The following is a 25,149-nucleotide window of genomic DNA, read 5'->3' as shown; positions in this document are numbered from 1 at the left end:
TTAAATGCAATTATGTGGAACCAATTGACATATGCAAAACTTCAGAAATTACAAGTTTTCGTCTGAATTTGTATAATAATATATGTATATGAATTTATATGGATAGGCCTGGAGCAGGCCGTTTAATACTGGGATTTGTGTAAAGTAAACGTGGTGCATACATATATGAAACTATTTGCAGCAAAAAAAAAAATGGGACACCTTTAGCCAGGCAACTCGTAAATTTAGCGTTGGTCATATTAATTTCTTTCGAAGGCTTTTCTCGAAAATCCTTGAAAATATGTAGAAGGCAGCCCAGGGTAAAAAAAGTGATGTTAAATGAACGCCAAGGCAAAATTTATTATCAATGTTTGCGCAGTTAAGCAAAAAATAAAATGGCACGACGACGGTGTTTCCACCAGGCGAGGTTTTTTTCCACAAATTAATGGATGGGCTTTAAGGTGGACCAACAAATACACCCAGGACTGGGAAATATGTACCCCAGACCCCACTTTTGACTTGGCTATCAAATGTCATTTTTGAGGCTCTGGCCAGAAAATGTTATCTGAATGTTTTGACAACTTCCTTGCACCTGAATGTCGTTGCCGGAAATACGTATACCTACATATTTGCCTTTTTCGCTGCCCCATCTTGCCGCACAGACGATGTGGCATCTACAGTTTTTTTTTCCTCTCAGAGCAGTTTATCAAGCCTCTCTTTGTGTTGCTGCTGCTGGGGCAATCTTTGTGTTGGCCCGAGTTTGCCCGTTTATATATTTCTATTTTTTTAGTTTGATTTATGGCAGTCATGCTCTATTTTTTCGGTCTCTGCCCAAACTATATGTGCCATAAACAAATATTAAGTGAAAAGCCAGAGATTCAAATGCGGGCGGCTCATAAATTTTCCGCTCCACGAACAAAACTTGGACAAACTCTTGGCATTCCCATTATAAGTAAATTTACTTACGATTTGCTGACTCTGCTCAGAAGTTTCTTGTGTGGAAAAATTGTTTTATATTTAATGTTCTTCGCTTGAGATGAATGTGCAAGGTGTTTGCCACCTTCTGTCTGGCTGGCTGGTCATACGACACCAGTGCCCACTTTCGAACCACCTTTTATCTTTGTATTTGTTTGTTTTAGTTTAGTTGAAATCTGCATTCAGTCGTCATCCACTTACCTGCACTTGCGCCTTTTCTTAGTTACCATTCATACCATTACCATTCTTATTACTGTGATTTCAATCATAACAAAGTTCAAGTCTATTCCATTACTACCATTACGAGGATACGAACCATAGCTGTCAATGGGGTAAACCCATTCTGTCTCATCACAGCACGACAGCTTTTGCTCATTTTCTCTTCGTATACTTTGAACCACGTGTATCCATATTTATGGAATTATATTTGCAGTGTGCACATCCGCCTGGCGAACATCCGCCTGCCAATAACCATTCATGATGCAGGACTGCAGCACAGCAGTCCCTGCTGATGCTCATTAAAAACACACACCCAGGTGGTGGCCATTCATTAAATGTTCGCTCTACTATAATTTCATGTGGGCAAATATTTTTGCTGTGGCATAAGCGAGCAATGTACCAGAGTGGCAGACAGTGAGAGAGAGAGAGAGAGAGGGAAGGGAGGACAGCAAACATGGCCGACACTCTGCCCCTCCCATTTCCCACTCGCACTCACGCTGTCAATGGGCTGGTTGTTTCTGTGTAGCCTGCAGCGCACCACTTCCTGTTTACATAAGCAAACACGTCAATGTGTCTGATGCCACAGCCACCACCTCTCCCTGCCCATTGGTGCCCCTAACTTTTGCAAAAAAAAAGAAGAAAAAAACTGTACATTAGCTCAACAAGGATTTTGTTTTCAATACAAAAGCACAAGCTGCGCTTGTTCTAAATATATACATATATATACGTGTATGTTTGCATCAGTGGGCTCTAGGACTGGCGTGTGTGTGTGTGTGTGTGTGTGTGGACACTCTAGAGGAAGTTTAGTGCCCCGATAAGCATAGCACTGACAATGTTATACGAAAGCCATGATTTACAATTGAAAACTTAAGGTTTTTTTCATATACGAAACTTAGTGATATACTCGTAAACATATATTTAGGTTATGGCACTGGATCATCCACTGATGCACCATAGCCATATAGCTTAATGGGCTGCTATGGCACACTCCTGCCACTTGCAGGCCTCCTGGCTCTGGTGACGCATTAATTATCCTTTGAGACCACATCGATTTATCCGTGGCAACCGGCAAACGCGTGAATTAATGGCCAACGACTTTTGTATCGAGTGGTAAATGAATTATGGCCAGAAGACTGGCCACTGCCCCACTGCCCCACCACTGCTGTTGTCTCTCCATTCATCCCCGCGAAAGTTATGTAATAATACAATTAAGCATTTTCTCATGCTGAACGCTGCGTTTGATTAACAGAAATTCCGAGTCAGCCAAGTGTAAGTCTGGTCTGCCGTGGAGTGAGGCTGATGGGGCTGGGATTGCTGGTTTCCCTGGTAGTCATGGTAGAGGTGGAGGTTGGCTTAAAGTTTTTCCCTCCAGCAGCCAGATGAGAGTGCTACAGCAAGGAGAATGCAATTTAATTAAAACGAACGAAATTTCTTTTCATTTCCTTGGAGTGGAGGCAGATAGTAGTACAATATAGTGGGGGGTGGCTTGGGGCCAAATTTTGTAACTTTCTTCTCCAACGTCCAAGGCTCAATGAGCTCCGTAAGTTAATTGTCAGAATAGCTATATTCGAGCCAACAAATGGGAATTTTAGTCAAATAATTAACGAGCAAAATGCAGAGAATATTTGTTAAGTATTTGAACAAAGAAATCTCTTTCTAATAAGTCGCTTACTCGCCCAGAAGAGAGCATTCCTTGAGAGTGCTTTGGCAACATTAAAGAAAGTATCAGCCATACATGGAAGCGGAGGAGAAGCGGAAGAGCAGAGACAATGCCTGAGAGGCTGGCATAGACACGCTTTTGTAATTAAATTAGCATTAATGTTGTCGCTGGGGTTACGGCTCCAACATTCCGTCACACTCGTCCTTCAGCACAAGGGGGCTTCATCAAATATCGCTCATACGACGTGCTGGCCGTGCCCCGGCCACTTGAATGAATTTATGACGCATTTTATGCACACAATTGCTCGACTATTGAGCCATTCCCTTGCCATTCTCTGCCCAGGATTCAGCACAGCGCGATTTCTGCTCGGAGCCATTAAATTTCAATTTTCATTTCAATTGCAACGTTGTAGCGTACGTAATTCATTGCGGGTTTTATGACCTGCAACGGCGTGGCTACGTGCTCCTAATTGCCACTGCGAACAAACTATTGTCAAATTTTTCCAAGAGGGCTATAAATAAACACCCAGGGTTGCAGACTTTCACAGAATGTTGAACAAAACTTTTTACCCACTTTCAGTCTCCATCTCTCTTCCTCTCATGCTTTCGCTCTGTGTGTACATGCATATACATACATACATATATTTGCCGTCTCTTTCCCTGGCTGCCGTCAAACAGAAGAAAGTAAAAATGATTGAGGCAAAAAGTTTGCACACAAGTTAAACGAAGTTTTTAAACACAAAGTGAGTAGCAAAAAAAAAAAAAAAGCAAAGAAAAAGTTGAATCAAGTTGCTGGCAAAAAAGTGAGAAAACAATCACAGTGTGAATTAAACGAATCTTGAATGCTCTCAAATGGAAAATCTTTTACAATAATAAATACCAATACATATTTCCATTGTACGAGAACACCCTGAAAACTTGTCCAGCGCAATGGTATTGCAATCAGGGTCTTAGCAGGAAGATAAATTGCAAACAACTCTGGGGAATTTACATATTTAACAAACTAGTGCGAAATCGATACATTTCCACTGTCAGTGGAGTGGAGGCGGACGTGGACCCGGACCCAATGGAATCAAGTGTATTCACTACATCTACATGGTGGCAATGTCGGAAGTTCGGGTTAGGCCCAAGCACAGACTTGTGGCCGGAAGTGTGCACGTAAGCGTCAGTGTCTGTATGAGTGCTGGGTGTGCTCGTGTGTTTGTGTGAGTGTGTGTGTGTGCACCCACAAGGAGGCTGTTGGTGTAAGTGCTTTTTCAAGCAAATTGCCAATGTAAATGTTGCAACAACCAGTCGGTGCAACAACTAAATGCGACCCTCAGAGCAGCTGTGTAAACAACGGCAATAACAGCAGCAACAAGAGCAAATTATTTGCTGATGACGTCAAAAGGCACCCACACGCAGACACACACAGACACAGAAACCACCCAAATGCATTTAGCTGCCCCATTTACCCCGCCCAGCCGCACTCTCACTCCCACTCCCACATCGACCCTCGCCCTGCACTCTCATGCAGACAACTCAACTGGCGGCAACTCAATTCACAAACGAGGAAGCAACGCAACCAAAATGGCCGCAACGGGCCTTCCTGGCCGCCATTTTGCGTTTCGCTGAGGCACGCGCGATTTGATTTGATTTCATTGCTCTTCAGACTCTGGCAAAGGCTATTAGGCGCTGCTCACGAGCAACAGTTGCAATTTGGCCTAGACTGGGCCAAGGCATACATACGACTATTTTACATACAGCATTCTCGACTTCTCAACTTATCATGGCAATCCCCTAATCTATTTTTGATAAGCTACTCGATTATTAGTAGTTTATGTGTAGAACTTTCATTGATTTCTACTCGGCTTGGGCACTCTAACTAATTGTGTGCTTAAGTTTTGATAATTCTAAACAAACCATGGACACAACATCAACTCAACTCGTTAATGACTTGTATTAGAGACATTTAAGTAATTTGTAAGTTTTTATGAATTTGAATATTGAATATATCTGCTCTTCTGTGTGTTGCAAACGTGGATACTAAACTCAAATTATTATTCAAAGTGCACTTGCAGGAGGGCCAAAGCAATTTATGCAGATTTCAATAGTCAGCTAAAGAGATGTCAAGAGAGTTTTCTAGTTGGGCTGATTTTGGTTTTGCAATGACTAAACTACTTTCAGCTACTTTTTCCCTGGTTTCCAGCCGTCTATCTCGGCTCCTGTCTATTCTCTTTTAGAGCTGAGGGCGTCTTTGCCACTGCAAATTAGTGTCACTGAAAAGTGCTTTCCACGCCAAGCGACTTTTTCATTTCGCGCCATCTTGGGCCACATGGCGTATACGGATGCGTACGCTTGATACCTGCCTAATTAGTGTCTTATGAAGTCATATGTGAAAGGCAGTCAGTCTACTCAACTCAACCCAATGCTTATCATTATCCTTTGCTTGCCGTCTACTTGCAGTCACAGCCACAGCCACCGAGACCACTTGCAACGTGCAACAGCCACAGGAGCAGAAGCAGAAGCAGGAGCAACAAGCAGAGGAGAGTATTAACTGGAAAGTGTGAGTGTGAGTGCGGTGGACGTGCGGCGAAGTTGTAGAGGAACGCCTTCACATTGGATTACGCGCAGTTTTACCTTAGACCGGTGCCAATTAGTGGCCAACAGCAGCAACAAACGCAGCAGCAACACCAGCAGATAGTGCAGCAACAATTGTTAGCCCAACAGCAGCATCAACTGCAAATCCAGCAGCTGCAGCAACAACTGCTGCTGCAACAAATCGAACGGGAGTTGCAGCAGCACCAGCAGCTTCTATACAGCCAGCGACAGGCACAGAGTAACTACACTCCCGTGCGGCAGCGTTGGCTCACCGGCAGCCACTACGACTACGCCGCACCGCAGCAACTTCTGCCGCAACTGCAACAGACCCCTCCGCAGCAGCAACATCATCTGCTCCAGCATCACCAACAACAACAACAACAACAACAGCAGCAGCAACAACAGCAATACAGCTACTATTTCAGTCGGGGAAGCACCAGCTCCGGCCTGGGTCTGGGACTGGGCCTGGGCTTCGGTCTGGGCAGCGGCAACCTAGCCAGCTGGTATGTAACCACCATATACATATATTTCGGGACATGGTCGTTGTTGTCAAGCGCCATATCTCAGTGAAAATCCGCAGCACAGCAAGTCGCAAATGCTATCAGCGACATTGAGTCAATACCAAACGAGCCGAACAAGCTATTGTTTCAATTAACATTTATTGTTTATGAAATACAGTTTCTTATTTTCTTACCGACTATTACAGACTTGTTTCATCGAACCCTCTTGAATTCTCATTTCAGGTACCATCTGCCCTCCACGTCGGCACACATCTACATCGGGACAACCAGCAGCGGCGGCGCAGGTACAACCCCGTACCCATATCCGTATCGGGGACTGGGAGCCTATTCCGGCGGCGGCTATCCGGCAGCGGCTCTGATCAACTTTGATGCCTCGCCCACCCCACTGCTAGCATCAGCTGGGACTTCGCCGGGCTATCTGCCGCCACTCCCTGTGCCGGCAGCCCTACCCCCGCCGCCCCCGGCGCCGAGCGTAGCCACCGACTACTACTTCAGCAGTCGGAGCACGCGCACGCTTCCACCAAAACCCACAGCGGTAACGGCCACAGGAACAGCAGCAGGATCAGCAACAGCAGTCAGACTATCGCCGTTCCAGGAGTACACGGCTAGTGCGGCGGAGGAGCTGCAAGCTGGCTATCGCTACAAGGCCACGCCCCGAAGGCGCTACGACGCCTACGACAACTACGGCTATCTGCCGGGCTTTGCCAGCACAACCGAAGACGACGAGGACCTACTCGACGAGTGCCTGCCGGCGGCCCTACTCTCCACGGACTGCGACAGTCTCGAGGAAGTGCGCTTTCTACAGCACCAGGCGGAGGAGGACGACGACGAGGACGACGAGGAGGTTGCCACACAGTTGGCACATATTCTTGACCTGCCCGATTTTTTGCATCCTTACGGCGGCGGCGGCGCAAGCGGCAGCAGCAGGGCCAGCATACACAGCCACAAGACGCCGCCGCAACACGAATACCAGACGGAGCACGGCTCAGCCGCAGCCGGAGCAGGAGGAGGGGTTGCTACCACAGGCGGAGGAGGAGGCGCTGGCGGCACGGAAGGCGGAGGCAACATCAGCGGTGGTGGCGTCGGTCAGTCGCAACGCGAGACGGTTGAGCAACGCTATCACCAATACCAGTACCAGCAGCAGCAGCACCAGCACCAACACCAGCAGCAACATCAATTCCACCATCATCACCATCAGCAGCCGCAGCACAGCAACAGCAGCAGCAGTTCCAACAGACGCCGCAGCAATCGCAAGGTCACCAGCAGCAGGCGTACCACTCGTACCAGTATCCATCGCAGGACAGCTGCGAGGGCTTCAATCACTTCGCCAACGACGCCAATAGCTGCCTGGGCAACCAGAGAATGATGGTTAGCAAATTGTGGAACAGTTGCTTCCCGGAGTTCACGCCGGACCATGTCCATCGGCACAACTTCTATCTGTGCCAGGTAAGAGTCGCATCACATCGAAATCGTACCATTAAGACTAAAAGCATCATTCTCTCTCTCTCTCTCTCTCTCTGTGCCCATCTAGTGGCAGCGAAACACGCAGGTGCGCATTGTGTACCTGTTCTATCGCTGGATAACGGCCATCACCTGCTTGGCGGCGCTGGTCTGCTCTTTGCTGGACATCGGGCGCACCGATGAGCACTTTGAGCACCACTATGCCAAGTGGTGGATATATCTGACTCACTGGGGCCTGCTGTTTTGCACGGTGCAGGCCTGGCTGGCCGCCTGGATAGTCACCCAGGGCATGATGGTGGAGCGGGAGGACTTTGAGATTGTGCGCCAAGCCAAGAAGAGTCGTCTGCATCACCTCTACTGGGTGCTCTACACCTGTGCCACTGTTTATGCCTTCATTGTCACCATGTGCTATTGGCTGCTCGTTCACAATTCAGGTGAGTCGACTTGACCGAGTGGATCATACTTATCTTCACATGGTCTAACGCTTAAATATAATATCACTTGTTATTTATATCCACTATAATTTCTATCACAATCACAAAATATATCTGCGATTAAATGAGTTTTTGCTATTTAGTTTAATTTAATCTCCTCTCCGAATGTAATTGAACTAAGGACTCCACAAAATTTTAATTTTAAATTTTACAAAATTTTGATTTTGTGGAACTCCTTGCAAAAATATCGAGATAGGGATAAGCAGATTTCCATGACATGAATTTATTGTAGCAATTTTCTAAGCAATAGATGGACAGACGCAAAACCAAGTACAGATTAGTATATAAAATTTCCATTTAATGTCTTAGGGTAACATCGATCGTCTTTCACAGAACCATTTGTTTTGGCATTCGTCGGTTTCCAAATAGTAGAATGAGAACCGGCTCATGATGGCAATACATCCGACAGTCATGGCAAAGTTCATGTACACCTTGGCGGCAGCATCCAGGTACTGGTGTGTGGTGAAGGCGGATCGCTTTTTTACATGCACTTTTTGAGAGTTGTACATGGCCCAAGGTCCGAAGATGATCAAGCATAAGCTTAAGGGCACATAGTGGTGCATGGCAAGAGCCGAGGCGAGGGTAATAATGGCGGCTATCAGCACAGTGATGCTCACGAATATGAGAATCCAGAGGTCAGCGGTCAGCATTTTTGGCACCCAGAGACCTAGGAGGCTGTAGATAACAAGTACAGCAATGCCAACGACAACGAAGGGCCAGGTGAGTGACAGGTCGGATATGCTGAGGCACATGACCGCCAGAGTGAGGCTCTCGAAGATGCATATGAAGATGATCCAATTAAGGGGGAATGTGAACTGCAGCCGCCGAAAGCCGAAGAAGCCCAGGGTCAAGTTGAGCCACGCCAGGAACAGGAGCAGCAAATTCATATTCCGTTCGATGGGGTACAGCTTGGGCTTCCAGGCATACGTGGTGATCATCCATTGCGTCGAGGCCAGGCCCACTTGGGCCAAGATAAGGATGTACACGTAACAGCGAAAGGCCAGCCGGGAGGGTCCTCTGGCACCTGTTAGTATTGTTTTGGGTTCCGGACCCACGTCGACGTACACGGTCTCCGTTTGAATGTCATAATTAGTGTCCCTATAGGGATTAACACTTCGGGCCCTAACTTCTTCCTGATAGGGGGAAACCTCTTCATATGCTCTTTGTTCTTCCTGGACACGGTACGGCTCGTTGTTGTATGGATCGTCATCATACGGATTGTCCTCGTATGGGCTGGGACTGTTCACTTCATACAGAGACTCATCGTCGTACTCGTCCGGCCTCGTGGTTAAATCCGTTTGCTGCGCTGTGGACACCCGTTGGGGAGTCGTGCTAGATACGGATTTATTTTTGTTACTTGACATACTGCCTGTCAGTTTCAGCGCTCCCCAAGTGCCCCCAACCGACTGACAGATGACAGAGTCAAACTAAAGAACCAAAAAGTAAAAACACGAAAACGGCTCACATCGATGAGTGATCCACATCACGGCGTAAGGGGCGTCCATTCCAAGCTCCGGCTGTATCTGTGGATCTATGGAACGGCGCTGGTGTTTATATTCATCAGCATCCTGCTAATCATCTCCTTTGGCTTCATCAACAGTGAGCCCGGAGAGCGCTGCTGCCCTGCTGCCTACTCCTTCTTCAGCCTCGGCCTACTCTCGCTGTTTTTCTATGTGAATGTGATGTTTCTGCGGCGCAAGTTTCCGGTCAACTGGATACTGAGCTGCAGCATTGCTGTTGTTTTCGGCTTGGGCACTGCCTCAATGCTGCCCGAGCAGACAGCCGGCCATGTGATTCTTTTGGCCCTTGAAGTAATCGTGATGATGGGCCTACTGCTGCTGCTCGGCTACTGGCTGCCACCGAAGTGTCACCCACTGCTCTACATTGCCCTCACTTCGTTCTGCTTAGCGGTTGTAGTGTTTGTCCTGTGCAAGATTATCTCGGACCATACCCCAGACGACAGCGATAAAACGGCGCTGTTGATAGTTCACTGCATTCTCTGGACAGTGATCTGCCCGTTGCTCCTTTTCCAGTCGCAGGTGATCAACGGATACTGGGGCAACGAGCCCCCTTCTCTGGACATACCGCTCTGCGCAGTGCTTCTTCTCATCGACTTTCTGGCCTGTTATGCCTTCCTGGATGCTGTCGCGGATATCGATTTTGCCATCGAAAATTTGCTCAGCTCGAAGACCATGCAACTCATAGTCCGTGTCGGAAGGAGCGAGAACTCACCTTTCTAGCCGGAAAGTTCTTCTAAGACTAAATTAAGATCAACACCCGTAAACTCTTTGTTTGAACATACATCGATGCAGGATTATAAATGTATTTATACCAATGAGTAATCATTTCATTTAAGAGTATTGTGTATGTAGTATGTGTACTGTAAATTAAGAATCACCTAGGCCACGAATCAAGGTATAATTCCAAAGTATAACTCTAATATTTGCATTCCACTTTCAGAAATCCACAAAATTGATACTTTGAATATTATGGTTCATGTGCTAAACTCGATTATAATGCTCATCGATTTGGCCATTGTGGGGCATCCGATTAAAATGAGCCACGCCTACTTTACCACGGGCATTGGACTGGCATATGCCATATTCACTGGCATCTATTTCTTGGCCGGCGGCACAGACAGGTGAGTGGTCAGCACTTTGCTTGGCCTTCTCGGCATTTAATAACTTCTGTTGCATTCATACAGGAAAGATCAAACTGCCATCTATCCTATGATGGACTGGACCAAGCCGGGCAAGGCCATTATTGTTACGGCCTGTGCTATAATATTCACCTTCTTTGTCCACTTCTGCTGCTACCTACTGTACCGCGGCCGGGTCTGGCTGTTCACCAAGCTCTGCATTCGTGGCCGCCACAATCGGGACGGCGAGATGGGCGAGGGTCTCAACGATGACTCGGGCTCTCGCATGGGCGGAGGGGGCGTGGGTGGCACTATGGGCGGCGCTGGAGGCGGGGTCAGTGGTTCGGTGGCTGCCGCTACTTCTGTGTGTGTTGGCGCCGGTGGCAGCAGCCAGGATTATGCCCACCAGCAGCAATATCCCATTGCGCATACGGAGCAGCCGCGGGCCGGCAATCAACAGCAGCATCAGCAGCAGCAGCCGCCTGCCAACTACCAGGCTCCGCCTCAGTATTCTGGCTACCTGCAGCAGCCCGTGGTGGCTGGCGTCAATGTGGGGGTGATCAGTGCGGAGGGAGTGTACCAACCGATTGGCACAGATGCCGGACGCACCAGTGGTGGTGGTGGTGGTGGTGGTGGAGTTGGTGCCGTGGGCGATGTCTCCGGGAAACACAAGTCTGCCTCTGGCTCGGGGTCATTGACGCGCACAGTAGCCCACCTGGATGCGTCGCAGCGGGAGCAGTTCCTCAACCCCAACAAGATCGTCGAGTATAAGATGTAAAGGCGATGCACCCGGCACCGGTATACGTTCCACTTGTCCATGAAGTTTTTGGAGAAGCACTGTGCCCAGTGCGAGGCGACGCGCAACGCCATCAGCGAGGAGCAGCGCCACCTCGCCGATGGCGGGCACAGTGGTTAGCTAGAGTTGCTTTGAATTATCAATTCCCAACTATGTATCTGCCAGATCAGATCGGATCGAATCAGTATTGCACTTGGTATTGTACGGCATTGTAGTTTGTAAAAGTAGTTTCGTAATTTTGTAAAAGCTTTGCCAGTTTTTTAAATGTGTAGCCTCGTTCTGTCTGCTAGCGACTTGGAGTAGGAGTGGTAGTGGATGTACTTGTCGACCATAATATTGAATAAATTTAGAATATTAGGGATATTCCTTTAGTGTTGCAAACACATCTTTGGCAACGATATCCCCTCGAGCAGAGGGGATATCAGTATTGTAGTTGCTCCTTGATGCTGGATGTAATTTCCAACAATTTTAAACACTTTTAATGGACTAAGTTGAACATGGATATGTTACAACTCATACTAGCACCTTAAGTTAAAGCTCAGTTATATTTATACCTTAAATTGCATCAATTGTGTTCAAGATTGTCGTTCCACAAATAGTTACAATACGTTTGGCCCATACTCCTTATGAAGAACAGCAAACCAAACAACAAAAATGTCAAACACATACTGCCTATAATTATGTTGCTTAAGTATTTTTTACATAGTTAATTTCCCATTAATCCGCCTAAATTTTATATATCGGTGCAGGTGTAAAGCAAGCTCATGCACATGCACACAGCCCCAAAACCCCAAGACCAGCCAGAGTCGGACAACCAAAAATAAAGCTTACTAAAATTAAAATCGTTTTTGTCTGCTCTTGGGGAGCAGTGTGCACTGTGCATGGACTTGGCAAATTTAATTGGCAGTTTTAGTGGCGCAAATTGCACTAGGAGATATAGAGGAAGAGTAAAGTTTAACTTTAAGATATGTATGCTTGGCATTGATTTGCTTAGTATTTAGTAAATTGATTAAATAAAATACATTATTTGAATGGATATTTTCGAAGCCAGCACTACGCTGCAAAAATAACTCTACAATATAAAGCACGACAGATAAATATTAAAAAAAAAAATACATACATACATATATCTAAATGAAGTATTTTAGCATATAATGTTGAAAGTAAATAACTAAGACTATAACTATACTTTTTGCTCAGAACAAACAAACAAACAAATTAACGATATTCCTGTACCTAACGAGGGGCTCAAAAAGTTTTCCGTTTTGTTGGTTTTTGTTTCTGTGACTCACCATACGGACAGCACCGTTACAGAATTATCCTAATTATCCTAAGACCCAAATTACAAACACTTAGCACGTGATTAGAGTTACAACCAAATGGTAATAGAAATGGAAATGGTAGTACCCATACTCGTATGTACATATATGTATGTATATTTATGTGTATGTAAATCTATTGCGCTTAGGAAAAGGCGCTGCTGCTGCGCTGCCGCTCACGTACACGTGTATTACGGTGGTTGGCACCAATACAATGATCCGTTTTTCCTGCTGTATGCGCACACAAGCGCATTGCAAAACATTTGATTGTGTGCGTGCCGACCACTGATGTAAATAGTTGTTTTCATATATGTTGAGCGAATTCTATCTATATTCAAATGCATAGGCAACCCCCAATGACGGGGGGGAAGCTGTTGAACAATGAAATCAAATCTCGTATAAAAGTTTAGTAAACTTGAACCGAAATGCAACAATGAAGCGAAAACCAAAACCAAAATCAAATGCAATGAATAAAACTCGTCAAGAGGAATGTGTTAACAAGCAAAAGCAAAACCAAATACAAATGCAAATACAAAGCATATTTAATTAATATACAGAATTCGAAGTGCAACCAAATAGCATCCCCTAGGTATTCATACTCATACATACTTGAAATTATAAATAAACGAGAAGGAACGTTGTGAGTCGCTTTTGTGGCCGCGACTCTATTTTTATACCCGTACTCAGTCATTATATGTATGTGAGGTTATGATTATGTTGATTTTTTAAGTATTTTATCAGTTTACATTTTTTTGCTACATCTGTCTTCTACATCTAAATCTTCTTCCGCCAGAGGTCGCTATTCGGCTAATGTTTCTGTTCAAGAATATATACACTTTATTTGGTGGGAAACGTTTAATTCTTTGCGTTGCACACATCCACCTTTACCACAAATTTAATATAATCTTTAACTCTTCGAGTACGGGTATAAAAAACACCCACACAAATATAAAAATGTAAAGCCTAGTAATGTAATACAATTAATTTTTGATAGATTTACATAAACAGAACGCTCATATTCTAGGGACATTACACAGAAAACACACAGATCAGATCCCCAGCAGATCTCCAGGATTTTTTTCTGTTTGATGTTTATTAATATTTTGATGCTATTTTTTTCCCAGTTTCTTTTTAGAGAAATTTAACCAGTTTTGGTTGAGGTTTTTAGCCGAACTGAAAATGTGCTTCGTATTTGTGTCAGTTTCCTCGTTTCTCCTAATTTGTTTTCCAACATTTAGCATAAATGTATAAATGTATGTTTATATAGACTGAATATTATTAAAAAAAAAAAGATGAAAATCTAACAAAAAAAACTTAATAATATATATAAAACAAGCGAATAAACCATTTTGGAATGTGTAAAAATATAAACAAAAACTTAAGCCAGTTCATATTAACCGCAACGTAAAATAGTAAGGCACATATCAATAATTAAACAAAATCATTCTTAAATGAAAATGAGAGCAAAAAGCAAAAAACAACAACAAATAAATTAAATTATATGCAGAATATATTTAGCAAAGAGAGACAAATTCAAATATTATATTTTGTAGATTTTTAGTAAACTAGAAGTGAGTGAACATGGACAGCATATATCTACAATATATACCAACTATATACAAACATACATACATACAGTACATACATCCCTGCATACTACGTAGAGTACTTACAGTACTACATAGTATAGCCATGTAGCTCTCTGTACCCGAGGCGAGAGTTTGTTTTGAAGTTGTTGAGGAAACAAACGAGAAAATGGAAAAGCTTTAAGAAACCCAAATGGTTGGACGAAACTTTTATATCTACACTCAAATAAAAGTTGAAATAATTGCTCAATTGGAGTCATCCATTGGCTTAACCAAGGTCGTACCTCCCATGGAAGAATGCTGAACAGGGGGCGAGCATTAGTAGTAGTAGATGTGAGGAGATGTCAGGCATTGATGCGAGTATACAAACAAATCATTAATTCAAAATGTTATTAACAAGAGCACACCAAAATGAAAATTTTTAAAAAGCTGCATGTGTTGATTGCGAGAGAGTATAAATTAAATTTCAGTATAATAGTGAAATTTACGAATAAGTAACTAAAACTAAAATAAAAACCAAATTAAAAAAAAAAAAACTACAACAAGCAAGCAAATTGTTTACTTCAAAAGTACGAGTATTTCTGCGCATTTAAGCAAAATCGTAAAAACAAATGGTTCAACATTCCCAATTAAATGAGTCGAAATTTTGTTAACCAATTAAATATGAAAACATTCAAATTATAAACGAAACAAGATTTCAATAAACAACAAACAAAAACTAACAAAAACAAAAAAAAAACAAAAATTTGAAAGGAAAACCAAATAAATTATTGGAAAACGCATGAAAATGTTAATGAAGCGAGTGGAAGGCATTTTAAGGTACAGGCATCATATATAATATTATTAACTATTATTATGTATTTGAAACAAAGAATTGTGAATTAGTATTAAACCAACAAAAATGGCAAACAAATGGTGGTAAATAAAGAATGTAAAAGATAAAATAAACGAGAAGGAACGTGCGAGTCGCTTCTGGGGACGCGACTCTACTTATACCCGTACTCAGTCAGTATATACATTTTTGATCTTATGATTTTTAAGAATTTAAAAAAAAAAAAAATTTACATTTTACATTTTTTTGCTACATCTGATATCTACATCTACATCTACAATGTATATTCTACATCTAACATGTAGATTGTACAATGTACATGCTCCATTTAGATTCTACATCTCCTCCCTAGGGGGTGCTCGCGCACTGAACGCGGCAGAGGGTGCGAGCGAGAAGGAAAATGAGTTTCGTTGTCGCGTCGGGGAGGGGGGACAGGGGAAGCAACTGAAAATTAATTTCTTCATTCTGGCTATAATTATGATCCGATCTGATTCAGATTCGGCAGTCTGGTAGATATGGTCATTCTCTACGATACTGCGTTTTTAGTTTTATCGTATCTTTAAAAATGTGCCTGCCACAGATTTTCGTCCTTTGTGGGGGCGGAAGGGGGCGGGGCGAAATTTTGAAATACACTTGTAGCAGTGTGATATCACATGAGTGTGGAAACCAAATTTGGTTGCCCTAGCTCTTATAGTCTCTGAGATCTAGGCGCTCAACAAGACGGACAGACAGACAGACGGACAGACGGACAGACGGACAGACGGACAGACAGACATGGCTCTATCGACTCGGCTATTGATGCTGATCTAGAATATATATACTTTATGGGGTCGGAAACGTTTCCTTCTCTGCGTTACACACATCCACTTTTACCACAAATCTAATATACCCCTTAACTCTTTTTTGAGTACGGGTATAAAAATGGAGTTGATAATACAAAATATATATCTCTATATCGGGGAAATCCTTCCCGGACGCCATTGTTTATAATTTTTTGTTGGTTCCTCATTGATAGAACTAACCTTGGAAATCGTTCAAATTCAAATCTGAGATACCAGGCAAACAGAAATCAGCAGAAAGCCGCTGCTTTTTTAAATTCTCTTTTTTTCTTGTTTCTCTTTGTATTTCGTTGCTCTCTTTTTTCTCTCTAATTTCTCTCATTTTATGCCTCCACTTTCCAGCGCTCAAATGGAAGAAACCGTTAAGTTCAAATCTGAGATACCAGGCGCACCGAAATCAGCAGAAGATCGTTGCTTTTTTTAAATTCTCTTTTTTTCTTGTTTCTCTTAGTATTTCGTTGCTCTCTTTTTTCTCTCTAATTTTTCTCATTTCTCATTTTTCTCATTTCCTCCACTTTCCACCGCTCAACTGGCAGAAAACCGTTAAATTCAAATCTGAGATACCAGGCGCACAGAAATCAGCAGAAGGTCGCTGCTTTTTTTAAATTCTCTTTTTTCTTGTTTCTCTTTGTATTTCGTTGCTCTCTTTTTCGCTTTCATTTTTTCCCATTTTCTGCCTCCACTTTCCACCGCTCAAATGGCAGAAAACCGTTAAATTCAAATCTGAGATACCAGGCGCACAGAAATCAGCAGAAGGTCGTTGCTTTTTTTAAATTCTCTTTTTTTCTTGTTTCTCTTTGTATTTCGTTGCTCTCTTTTTTCTCTCTAATTTTTCTCATTTTCTGCCTCCACTTTCCACCGCTGAAATGGCAGAAAACCGTTAAATTCAAATCTGAGATACCAGGCGCACAGAAATCAGCAGAAGGTCGTTGCTTTTTTTTAATTCTCTTTTTTTCTTGTTTCTTGTTGTATTTCGTTGCTCTCTTTTTTCTCTCTAATTTTTCTCATTTTCTGCCTCCACTTTCCACCGCTCAAATGGCAGAAAACCGTTAAATTCAAATCTGAGATACCAGGCGGACAGAAATCAGCAGAAGGTCGCTGCTTTTTTTAAATTCTCTTTTTTTCTTGTTTCTCTTTGTATTTCGTTGCTCTCTTTTTTCGCTCTCATTTTTCCCATTTTATGCCTCCACTTTCCACCGCTCAAATGGCAGAAAACCGTTAAATTCAAATCTGAGATACCAGGCGCACAGAAATCAGCAGAAGGTCGCTGCTTTTTTTAAATTCTCTTTTTTTCTTGTTCCTCTTTGTATTTCGTTGCTCTCTATTTTCGCTCTCATTTTTCCCATTTTCTGCCTCCACTTTCCACCGCTCAAATGGCAGAAAACCGTTAAATTCAAATCTGAGATACCAGGCGCACAGAAAACAGCAGAAGGTCGCTGCTTTTTTTAATTCTCTTTTTCTCTTGTTTCTCTTTGTATTTCGTTGATCTCTTTTTTCGCTCTTATTTTTCCCATTTTCTGCCTCCACTTTCCACCGCTCAAATGGCAGAAAACCGTTAAATTCAAATCTGAGATACCAGGCGCACAGAAATCAGCAGAAGGTCGTTGCTTTTCTTAAATTCTCTTTTTTTCTTGTTCCTCTTTGTATTTTGTTGCTCTCTTTTTTCTCTCTAATTTTTCTCATTTTCTGCCTCCACTTTCCACCGCTCAACTGGCAGAAAACCGTTAAATTCAAATCTGAGATACCAGGCGCACAGAAATCAGCAGAACGTCGCTGCTTTTTTTAAATTCTCTTTTTTTCTTGTTAAACCGTTAAATTTAAATCTGAGATAAAAGGCGCACCGAAATCAGCAGAAGATCGTTGCTTTTTTTAAATTCTCTTTTTTTCTTGTTTCTCTTAGTATTTCGTTGCTCTCTTTTTTCTCTCTAATTTTTCTCATTTTCTGCCTCCACTTTCCACCGCTCAACTGGCAGAAAACCGTTAAATTCAAATCTGAGATACCAGGCGCACAGAAATCAGCAGAAGGTCGCTGCTTTTTTTAAATTCTCTTTTTTCTTGTTTCTCTTTGTATTTCGTTGCTCTCTTTTTCGCTTTCATTTTTTCCCATTTTCTGCCTCCACTTTCCACCGCTCAAATGGCAGAAAACCGTTAAATTCAAATCTGAGATACCAGGCGCACAGAAATCAGCAGAAGGTCGTTGCTTTTTTTAAATTCTCTTTTTTTTCTTGTTTCTCTTTGTATTTCGTTGTCTTTTTTTCTCTCTAATTTTTCTCATTTTCTGCCTCCACTTTCCACCGCTCAAATGGCAGAAAACCGTTAAATTCAAATCTGAGATACCAGGCGCACAGAAATCAGCAGAAGGTCGCTGCTTTTTTTAAATTCTCTTTTTTTCTTGTTCCTCTTTGTATTTCGTTGCTCTCTATTTTCGCTCTCATTTTTCCCATTTTCTGCCTCCACTTTCCACCGCTCAAATGGCAGAAAACCGTTAAATTCAAATCTGAGATACCAGGCGCACAGAAAACAGCAGAAGGTCGCTGCTTTTTTTTAATTCTCTTTTTCTCTTGTTTCTCTTTGTATTTCGTTGATCTCTTTTTTCGCTCTTATTTTTCCCATTTTCTGCCTCCACTTTCCACCGCTCAAATGGCAGAAAACCGTTAAATTCAAATCTGAGATACCAGGCGCACAGAAATCAGCAGAAGGTCGTTGCTTTTTTTAAATTCTCTTTTTTTCTTGTTCCTCTTTGTATTTTGTTGCTCTCTTTTTTCTCTCTAATTTTTCTCATTTTCTGCCTCCACTTTCCACCGCTCAAATGGCAGATAACCGTTAAATTCAAATCTGAGATACCAGGCGCACAGAAATCAGCAGAAGGTCGTTGCTTTTTTTAAATTCTCTTTTTTTCTTGTTTCTCTTTGTATTTCGTTGCTCTCTTTTTTCTCTCTAATTTTTCTCATTTTCTGCCTCTACTTTCCACCGCTCAAATGGCAGATAACCGTTAAATTCAAATCTGGTATACCAGGCGCACAGAAATCAGCAGAAGGTCGTTGCTTTTTTTAAATTCTCTTTTTTTTCTTGTTTCTCTTTGTATTACGTTGCTTTCTTTTTTCTCTCTAATTTTTCTCATTTTCTGCCTCCACTTTCCACCGCTGAAATGGCAGAAAACCGTTAAATTCAAATCTGAGATACCAGGCGCACAGAAATCAGCAGAAGGTCGTTGCTTTTTTTAAATTCTCTTTTTTTCTTGTTTCTCTTTGTATTTCGTTGCTCTCTTTTTTCGCTCTCATTTTTCCCATTTTCTGCCTCCACTTTCCACCGCTCAAATGGCAGAAAACCGTTAAATTCAAATCTGAGATACCAGGCGCACAGAAATCAGCAGAAGGTCGTTGCTTTTTTTAAATTCTCTTTTTTCTTGTTTCTCTTTGTATTTCGTTGCTCTCTTTTTTTCTCTCCAATTTTTCTCATTTTCTGCCTCTACTTTCCACCGCTCAAATGGCAGATAACCGTTAAATTCAAATCTGGTATACCAGGCGCACAGAAATCAGCAGAAGGTCGTTGCTTTTTTTAAATTCTCTTTTTTTCTTGTTTCTCTTTGTATTACGTTGCTTTCTTTTTTCTCTCTAATTTTTCTCATTTTCTGCCTCCACTTTCCACCGCTCAAATGGCAGAAAACCGTTAAATTCAAATCTGAGATACCAGGCGCACAGAAATCAGCAGAAGGTCGTTGCTTTTTTTAAATTCTCTTTTTTTCTTGTTTCTCTTTGTATTTCGTTGCTCTCTTTTTTCGCTCTCATTTTTCCCATTTTCTGCCTCCACTTTCCACCGCTCAAATGGCAGAAAACCGTTAAATTCAAATCTGAGATACCAGGCGGACAGAAATCAGCAGAAGGTCGCTGCTTTTTTTAAATTCTCTTTTTTTCTTGTTTCTCTTTGTATTTCGTTGCTCTCTTTTTTCGCTCTCATTTTTCCCATTTTATGCCTCCACTTTCCACCGCTCAAATGGCAGAAAACCGTTAAATTCAAATCTGAGATACCAGGCGCACAGAAATCAGCAGAAGGTCGCTGCTTTTTTTAAATTCTCTTTTTTTCTTGTTTCTCTTTGTATTTCGTTGCTCTCTTTTTTCGCTCTCATTTTTCCCATTTTCTGCCTCCACTTTCCACCGTTCAAATGGCAGAAAACCATTAAATTCAAATCTGAGATACCAGGCGCACAGAAATCAGCAGAAGGTCGCTGCTTTTTTTAAATTCTCTTTTTTTCCTTGTCTCTCCTTCTATTTCGTTGCTCTCTTCTTTCGCTCTAATTTTTCTCATTTTCTGCCTCCACTTTCCACCGCTCAAATGGCAGAAAACCGTTAAATTCAAATCTGAGATACCAGGCGGACAGAAATCAGCAGAAGGTCGCTGCTTTTTTTAAATTCTCTACTTTCTTGTTTCTCTTTGTATTTCGTTGCTCTCTTTATTCGCTCTCATTTTTCCTATTTTCTGCCTCCACTTTCCTACGCTCAAATGGCAGAAAACCGTTAAATTCAAATCTGAGATACCAGGCGCACAGAAATCAGCAGAAGGTCGCTGCTTTTTTTAAATTCTCTTTTTTTCTTGTTTCTCTTTGTATTACGTTGCTTTCTTTTTTCGCTCTTATTTTTCCCATTTTCTGCCTCCACTTTCCACCGCTCAAATGGCAGAAAACCGTTAAATTCAAATCTGAGATACCAGGCGCACAGAAATCAGCAGAAGGTCGCTGCTTTTTTTAAATTCTCTTTTTCTCTTGTTTTTCTTTGTATTTCGTTGATCTCTTTTTTCGCTCTTATTTTTCCCATTTTCTGCCTCCACTTTCCACCGCTCAAATGGCAGAAAACCGTTAAATTCAAATCTGAGATACCAGGCGCACAGAAATCAGCAGAAGGTCGTTGCTTTTTTTAAATTATCTTTTTTCTTGTTTCTCTTTGTATTTCGTTGCTCTCTTTTTTCTCTCTAATTTTTCTCATTTTATGCCTCCACTTTCCACCGCTCAACTGGCAGAAAACCGTTAAATTCAAATCTGAGATACCAGGCGCACAGAAATCAGCAGAAGGTCGCTGCTTTTTTTAAATTCTCTTTTTTCTTGTTTCTCTTTGTATTTCGTTGCTCTCTTTTTTGCTTTCATTTTTTCCCATTTTCTGCCTCCACTTTCCACCGCTCAAATGGCGAAAACCATTAAATTCAAATCTGAGATACCAGGCGCACAGAAATCAGCAGAAGGTCGTTGCTTTTTTTAAATTCTCTTTTTTTCTTGTTTCTCTTTGTATTTCGTTGCTCTCTTTTTTCGCTCTCATTTTTCCCATTTTCTGCCTCCACTTTCCACCGCTCAAATGGCAGAAACCGTTAAATTCAAATCTGAGATGCAGGCGCACAGAAATCAGCAGAAGGTCGCTGCTTTTTTTAAATTCTCTTTTTTCCTTGTCTCTCTCTGTATTTCGTTGCTCTCTTCTTTCGCTCTAATTTTTCTCATTTTCTGCCTCCACTTTCCACCGCTCAAATGGCAGAAAACCGTTAAATTCAAATCTGAGATCAGGCGCACAGAAATCAGCAGAAGGTCGCTGCTTTTTTTAAATTCTCTTTTTTTCTTGTTTCTCTTTGTATTTCGTTGCTCTCTTTTTTCGCTCTCATTTTTCCCATTTTCTGCCTCCACTTCCACCGCTCAAATGGCAGAAAACCATTAAATTCAAATCTGAGACACCAGCGCACAGAAATCAGCAGAAGGTCGCTGCTTTTTTAAATTCTCTTTTTTTCCTTGTCTCTCTTTGTATTTCGTTGCTCTCTTCTTTCGCTCTAATTTTTCTCATTTTCTGCCTCCACTTTCCACCGCTCAAATGGCAGAAAACCGTTAAATTCAAATCTGAGATACCAGGCGCACAGAAATCAGCAGAAGGTCGCTGCTTTTTTTAAATTCTCTTTTTTTCTTGTTTCTCTTTGTATTTCGTTGCTCTCTTTTTTCGCTCTCATTTTTCCCATTTTCTGCCTCCACTTTCCACCGCTCAAATGGCAGAAAACCGTTAAATTCAAATCTGAGATACCAGGCGCACAGAAATCAGCAGAAGGTCGCTTCTTTTTTAAATTCTCTTTTTTCCTTGTCTCTCTTTGTATTACGTTGCTTTCTTTTTTCGCTCTTATTTTTCCCATTTTCTGCCTCCACTTTCCACCGCTCAAATGGCGAAAAACGAGAAATCAAATGAGAAAAAAGAGAATTCAAAAAAAGAGCGACCTTTTGTTACTGATTTTTCCTTGTCTCCTTTGTATTTCATTGATCTCTTCTTTAGCTTAATTTAGGTTTTCTGCCATTTGAGTGGTGGAAAGTGGAGGCAGAAAATGGGAAAAATTAGAGCGAAAAAAGAGAGCAACGAAATACAAAGAGGCAAGAAAAAAAGAGAATTTAAAAAGAGCGACCTTCTCCTGATTTCTGTGCGCCTGGTATCTCAGATTTGAATTTAACGGTTTTCTGCCATTTGAGCGGTGGAAAGTGGAGGCAGAAAATGGGAAAAATGAGAGCGAAAAAAGAGAGCAACGAAATACAAAGAGAAACAAGAAAAAAAGAGAATTTAAAAAGAGCAGCGACCTTCTGCTGATTTCTGTGCGCCTGGATCTCAGATTTGAATTTAACGGTTTTCTGCCATTTGAGCGGTGGAAAGTGGAGGCAGAAAATGGGAAAAATGAGAGCGAAAAAAGAGAGCAACGAAATACAAAGAGAAACAAGAAAAAAAGAGAATTTAAAAAAAGCAGCGACCTTCTGCTGATTTCTGTGCGCCTGGTATCTCAGATTTGAATTTAACGGTTTTCTGCCATTTGAGCGGTGGAAAGTGGAGGCAGAAAATGAGAAAAATTAGAGCGAAAGAAGAGAGCAACGAAATACAAAGAGAGACAAGGAAAAAAGAGAATTTAAAAAAAGCAGCGACCTTCTGCTGATTTCTGTGCGCCTGGTATCTCAGATTTGAATTTAACGGTTTTCTGCCATTTGAGCGGTGGAAAGTGGAGGCAGAAAATGAGAAAAATTAGAGCGAAAAAAGAGAGCAACGAAATACAAAGAGAGACAAGAAAAAAAGAGAATTTAAAAAAAGCAGCGACCTTCTGCTGATTTCTGTGCGCCTGGTATCTCAGATTTGAATTTAACGGTTTTCTGCCATTTGAGCGGTGGAAAGTGGAGGCAGAAAATGGGAAAAATGAGAGCGAAAAAAGAGAGCAACGAAATACAAAGAGAAACAAGAAAAAAAGAGAATTTAAAAAAAGCAGCGACCTTCTGCTGATTTCTGTGCGCCTGGTATCTCAGATTTGAATTTAACGGTTTTCTGCCATTTGAGCGGTGGAAAGTGGAGGCAGAAAATGGGAAAAATTAGAGCGAAAGAAGAGAGCAACGAAATACAGAGAGAGACAAGGAAAAAAGAGAATTTAAAAAAAGCAGCGACCTTCTGCTGATTTCTGTGCGCCTGGTATCTCAGATTTGAATTTAACGGTTTCTGCCATTTGAGCGGTGGAAAGTGGAGGCAGAAAATGGGAAAAATGAGAGCGAAAAAAGAGAGCAACGAAATACAAAGAGAAACAAGAAAAAAAGAGAATTTAAAAAAAGCAACGACCTTCTGCTGATTTCTGTGCGCCTGGTATCTCAGATTTGAATTTAATGGTTTTCTGCCATTTGAGCGGTGGAAAGTGGAGGCAGAAAATGGGAAAAATGAGAGCGAAAAAAGAGAGCAACGAAATACAAAGAGAGACAAGGAAAAAAGAGAATTTAAAAAAAGCGGCGACCTTCTGCTGATTTCTGTGCGCCTGGTATCTCAGATTTGAATTTAACGGTTTTCTGCCATTTGAGCGGTGGAAAGTGGAGGCAGAAAATGAGAAAAATTAGAGCGAAAGAAGAGAGCAACGAAATACAAAGAGAGATAAGGGAAAAACAGAATTTAAAAAAAGCAGCGACCTTCTGCTGATTTCTGTGCGCCTGGTATCTCAGATTTGAATTTACGGTGGAGAAAACTAAATATGTATGGTGAAAATATCCTTGATCCTTGATAAGGTCTCCATCGGGGATGTTGCCAAGTCGAATAGGTGAGAGATTTAAATATTTTGATCCTTGGTCCTTGGCAAGGACCCGATTACGAGAAGGTATGGCACGCGCAGATCGAATGAAGAAAAGCGGGGCTATAGCTCCTAATATCCTTATTGTCCTTGTTGCCAAAAAAGGAGGAGATCCTGGCGATTAAGAGGCCTTGTATCACGTCCTGATCGGATGTGGAATGGCGGAGAAAAATAAGTATGGATGACTGGGGATAAATATCCCTCATTCTAGTCATTAAAAAGGACTCCCCAATATCAAGAATGTTCAATATCCTTATTGCCCTTTATGCTGTCGGAGCGTCCTGCCGATCACAAAAAGGTATAGCAAGGCCAGATCGAAAGAGAAATGGCGGAGAAAAGTAAGTATGTATCACTGTGAAAATATTCTTGATCCTTGATAAGGACTCCACCAGGGGATGTTGCCATGGCGAAGGCGAATACTGGAGAAATTTAAATATTTTTATCCTTCATGTTCTGGATCCTTGGCAAGTACTCCATAAAATCAAGGATATTCCTTGATATCAGGTCATTAATTAATAAAATAAAATATTGCTAAAAAAAAATTGTACAATTATTTTGCACAGTGGCGCCCCTAATGTGCCTACGTCCACTGTTGGAACTAACCTTTTGAAAATGCTTCGCTCAAATGGCCGAAAACTAGAAAATTTTCAGACCGAGTACCAGGCGAACAGAAATCAGCAGAAGGTAGCTGGTTTTTCTTTTTTACATCAGGTCAAAGGCTGGCTGTTACGAAACCGGCAGCAATTTATAGAGTTTTTTAAAATACGTATAGCTCTGCCATTTCCTGTCCGATCTGGTCGTGCTACGCCTCCTCCTGATCGGAACACAGTCCCCTATCGTTTGACATCAAGGACAATAAGGATATTGCCTTGGAAACGCTAGAAATCCTTTATTGCTTCGCCATATTTAGCTTGATCAGGGCGAGCCACGCCTCCATCTGATCGGGGAAAACCTATAGCCGATAGACAGTCTGGATCCTAAAGATTCTGGAAAGATAGGTCCTGCTCCGATCCGAGCCTATTTGGCCGAGATATAGCGTCCCAAAGTTTTGGCTGCCAAAAATTTAAAATACTGGTTTTTTGTAATGAAGCTATATCTTCGCCAAATAGGGGCAGATCTGGGCGTGGCATATCTGGTTGTTATCAGGAGAGCCCATT

General features: G+C 42.0%; 3 protein-coding genes across 3 annotated transcripts; 2 read left to right on the top strand and 1 right to left on the bottom strand.

The window, feature by feature from the left end:
• The first annotated feature begins 2,472 nt into the window (after window positions 1-2,472).
• LOC111072514 lies at window positions 2,473-12,486 on the top strand. Its single transcript, XM_041592399.1, is given in 9 exon segments — window positions 2,473-2,520; window positions 3,868-4,006; window positions 5,278-5,375; window positions 5,416-5,915; window positions 6,156-7,138; window positions 7,141-7,379; window positions 7,465-7,828; window positions 10,349-10,529; window positions 10,593-12,486. Coding segments are annotated over 9 exon segments (3,264 nt in total). The 3' UTR covers window positions 11,305-12,486.
• LOC111072527 lies at window positions 8,088-9,307 on the bottom strand. The gene has a single exon (XM_022364456.2). The coding sequence runs from the start codon at window positions 9,250-9,252 to the stop codon at window positions 8,194-8,196; it is 1,059 nt and encodes a 352-aa protein (XP_022220148.1). The 5' UTR covers window positions 9,253-9,307; the 3' UTR covers window positions 8,088-8,193.
• On the top strand, window positions 9,280-10,223 carry LOC111072528. The gene has a single exon (XM_022364457.2). It carries the CDS (start codon window positions 9,358-9,360, stop codon window positions 10,126-10,128), a length of 771 nt encoding a protein of 256 aa, XP_022220149.1. The 5' UTR covers window positions 9,280-9,357; the 3' UTR covers window positions 10,129-10,223.
• Window positions 12,487-25,149: the final 12,663 nt, after the last annotated feature.

This window comes from Drosophila obscura, unplaced genomic scaffold (genome assembly GCF_018151105.1).
Source record: "Drosophila obscura isolate BZ-5 IFL unplaced genomic scaffold, ASM1815110v1 contig_179, whole genome shotgun sequence".
Taxonomy (NCBI): domain Eukaryota; kingdom Metazoa; phylum Arthropoda; class Insecta; order Diptera; family Drosophilidae; genus Drosophila; species Drosophila obscura.
The sequence above is the reverse complement of the archived record's forward strand: the minus strand, read 5'-3'. Positions and strand labels throughout refer to the sequence as shown.

Excerpts from the sequence above, each read along its gene's own strand:
- LOC111072527 (XM_022364456.2), bottom strand. The coding sequence starts at position 9,252 with ATGTCAAGTAACAAAAATAAATCCGTATCTAGCACGACTCCCCAACGG.
- LOC111072528 (XM_022364457.2), top strand. The coding sequence starts at position 9,358 with ATGAGTGATCCACATCACGGCGTAAGGGGCGTCCATTCCAAGCTCCGG.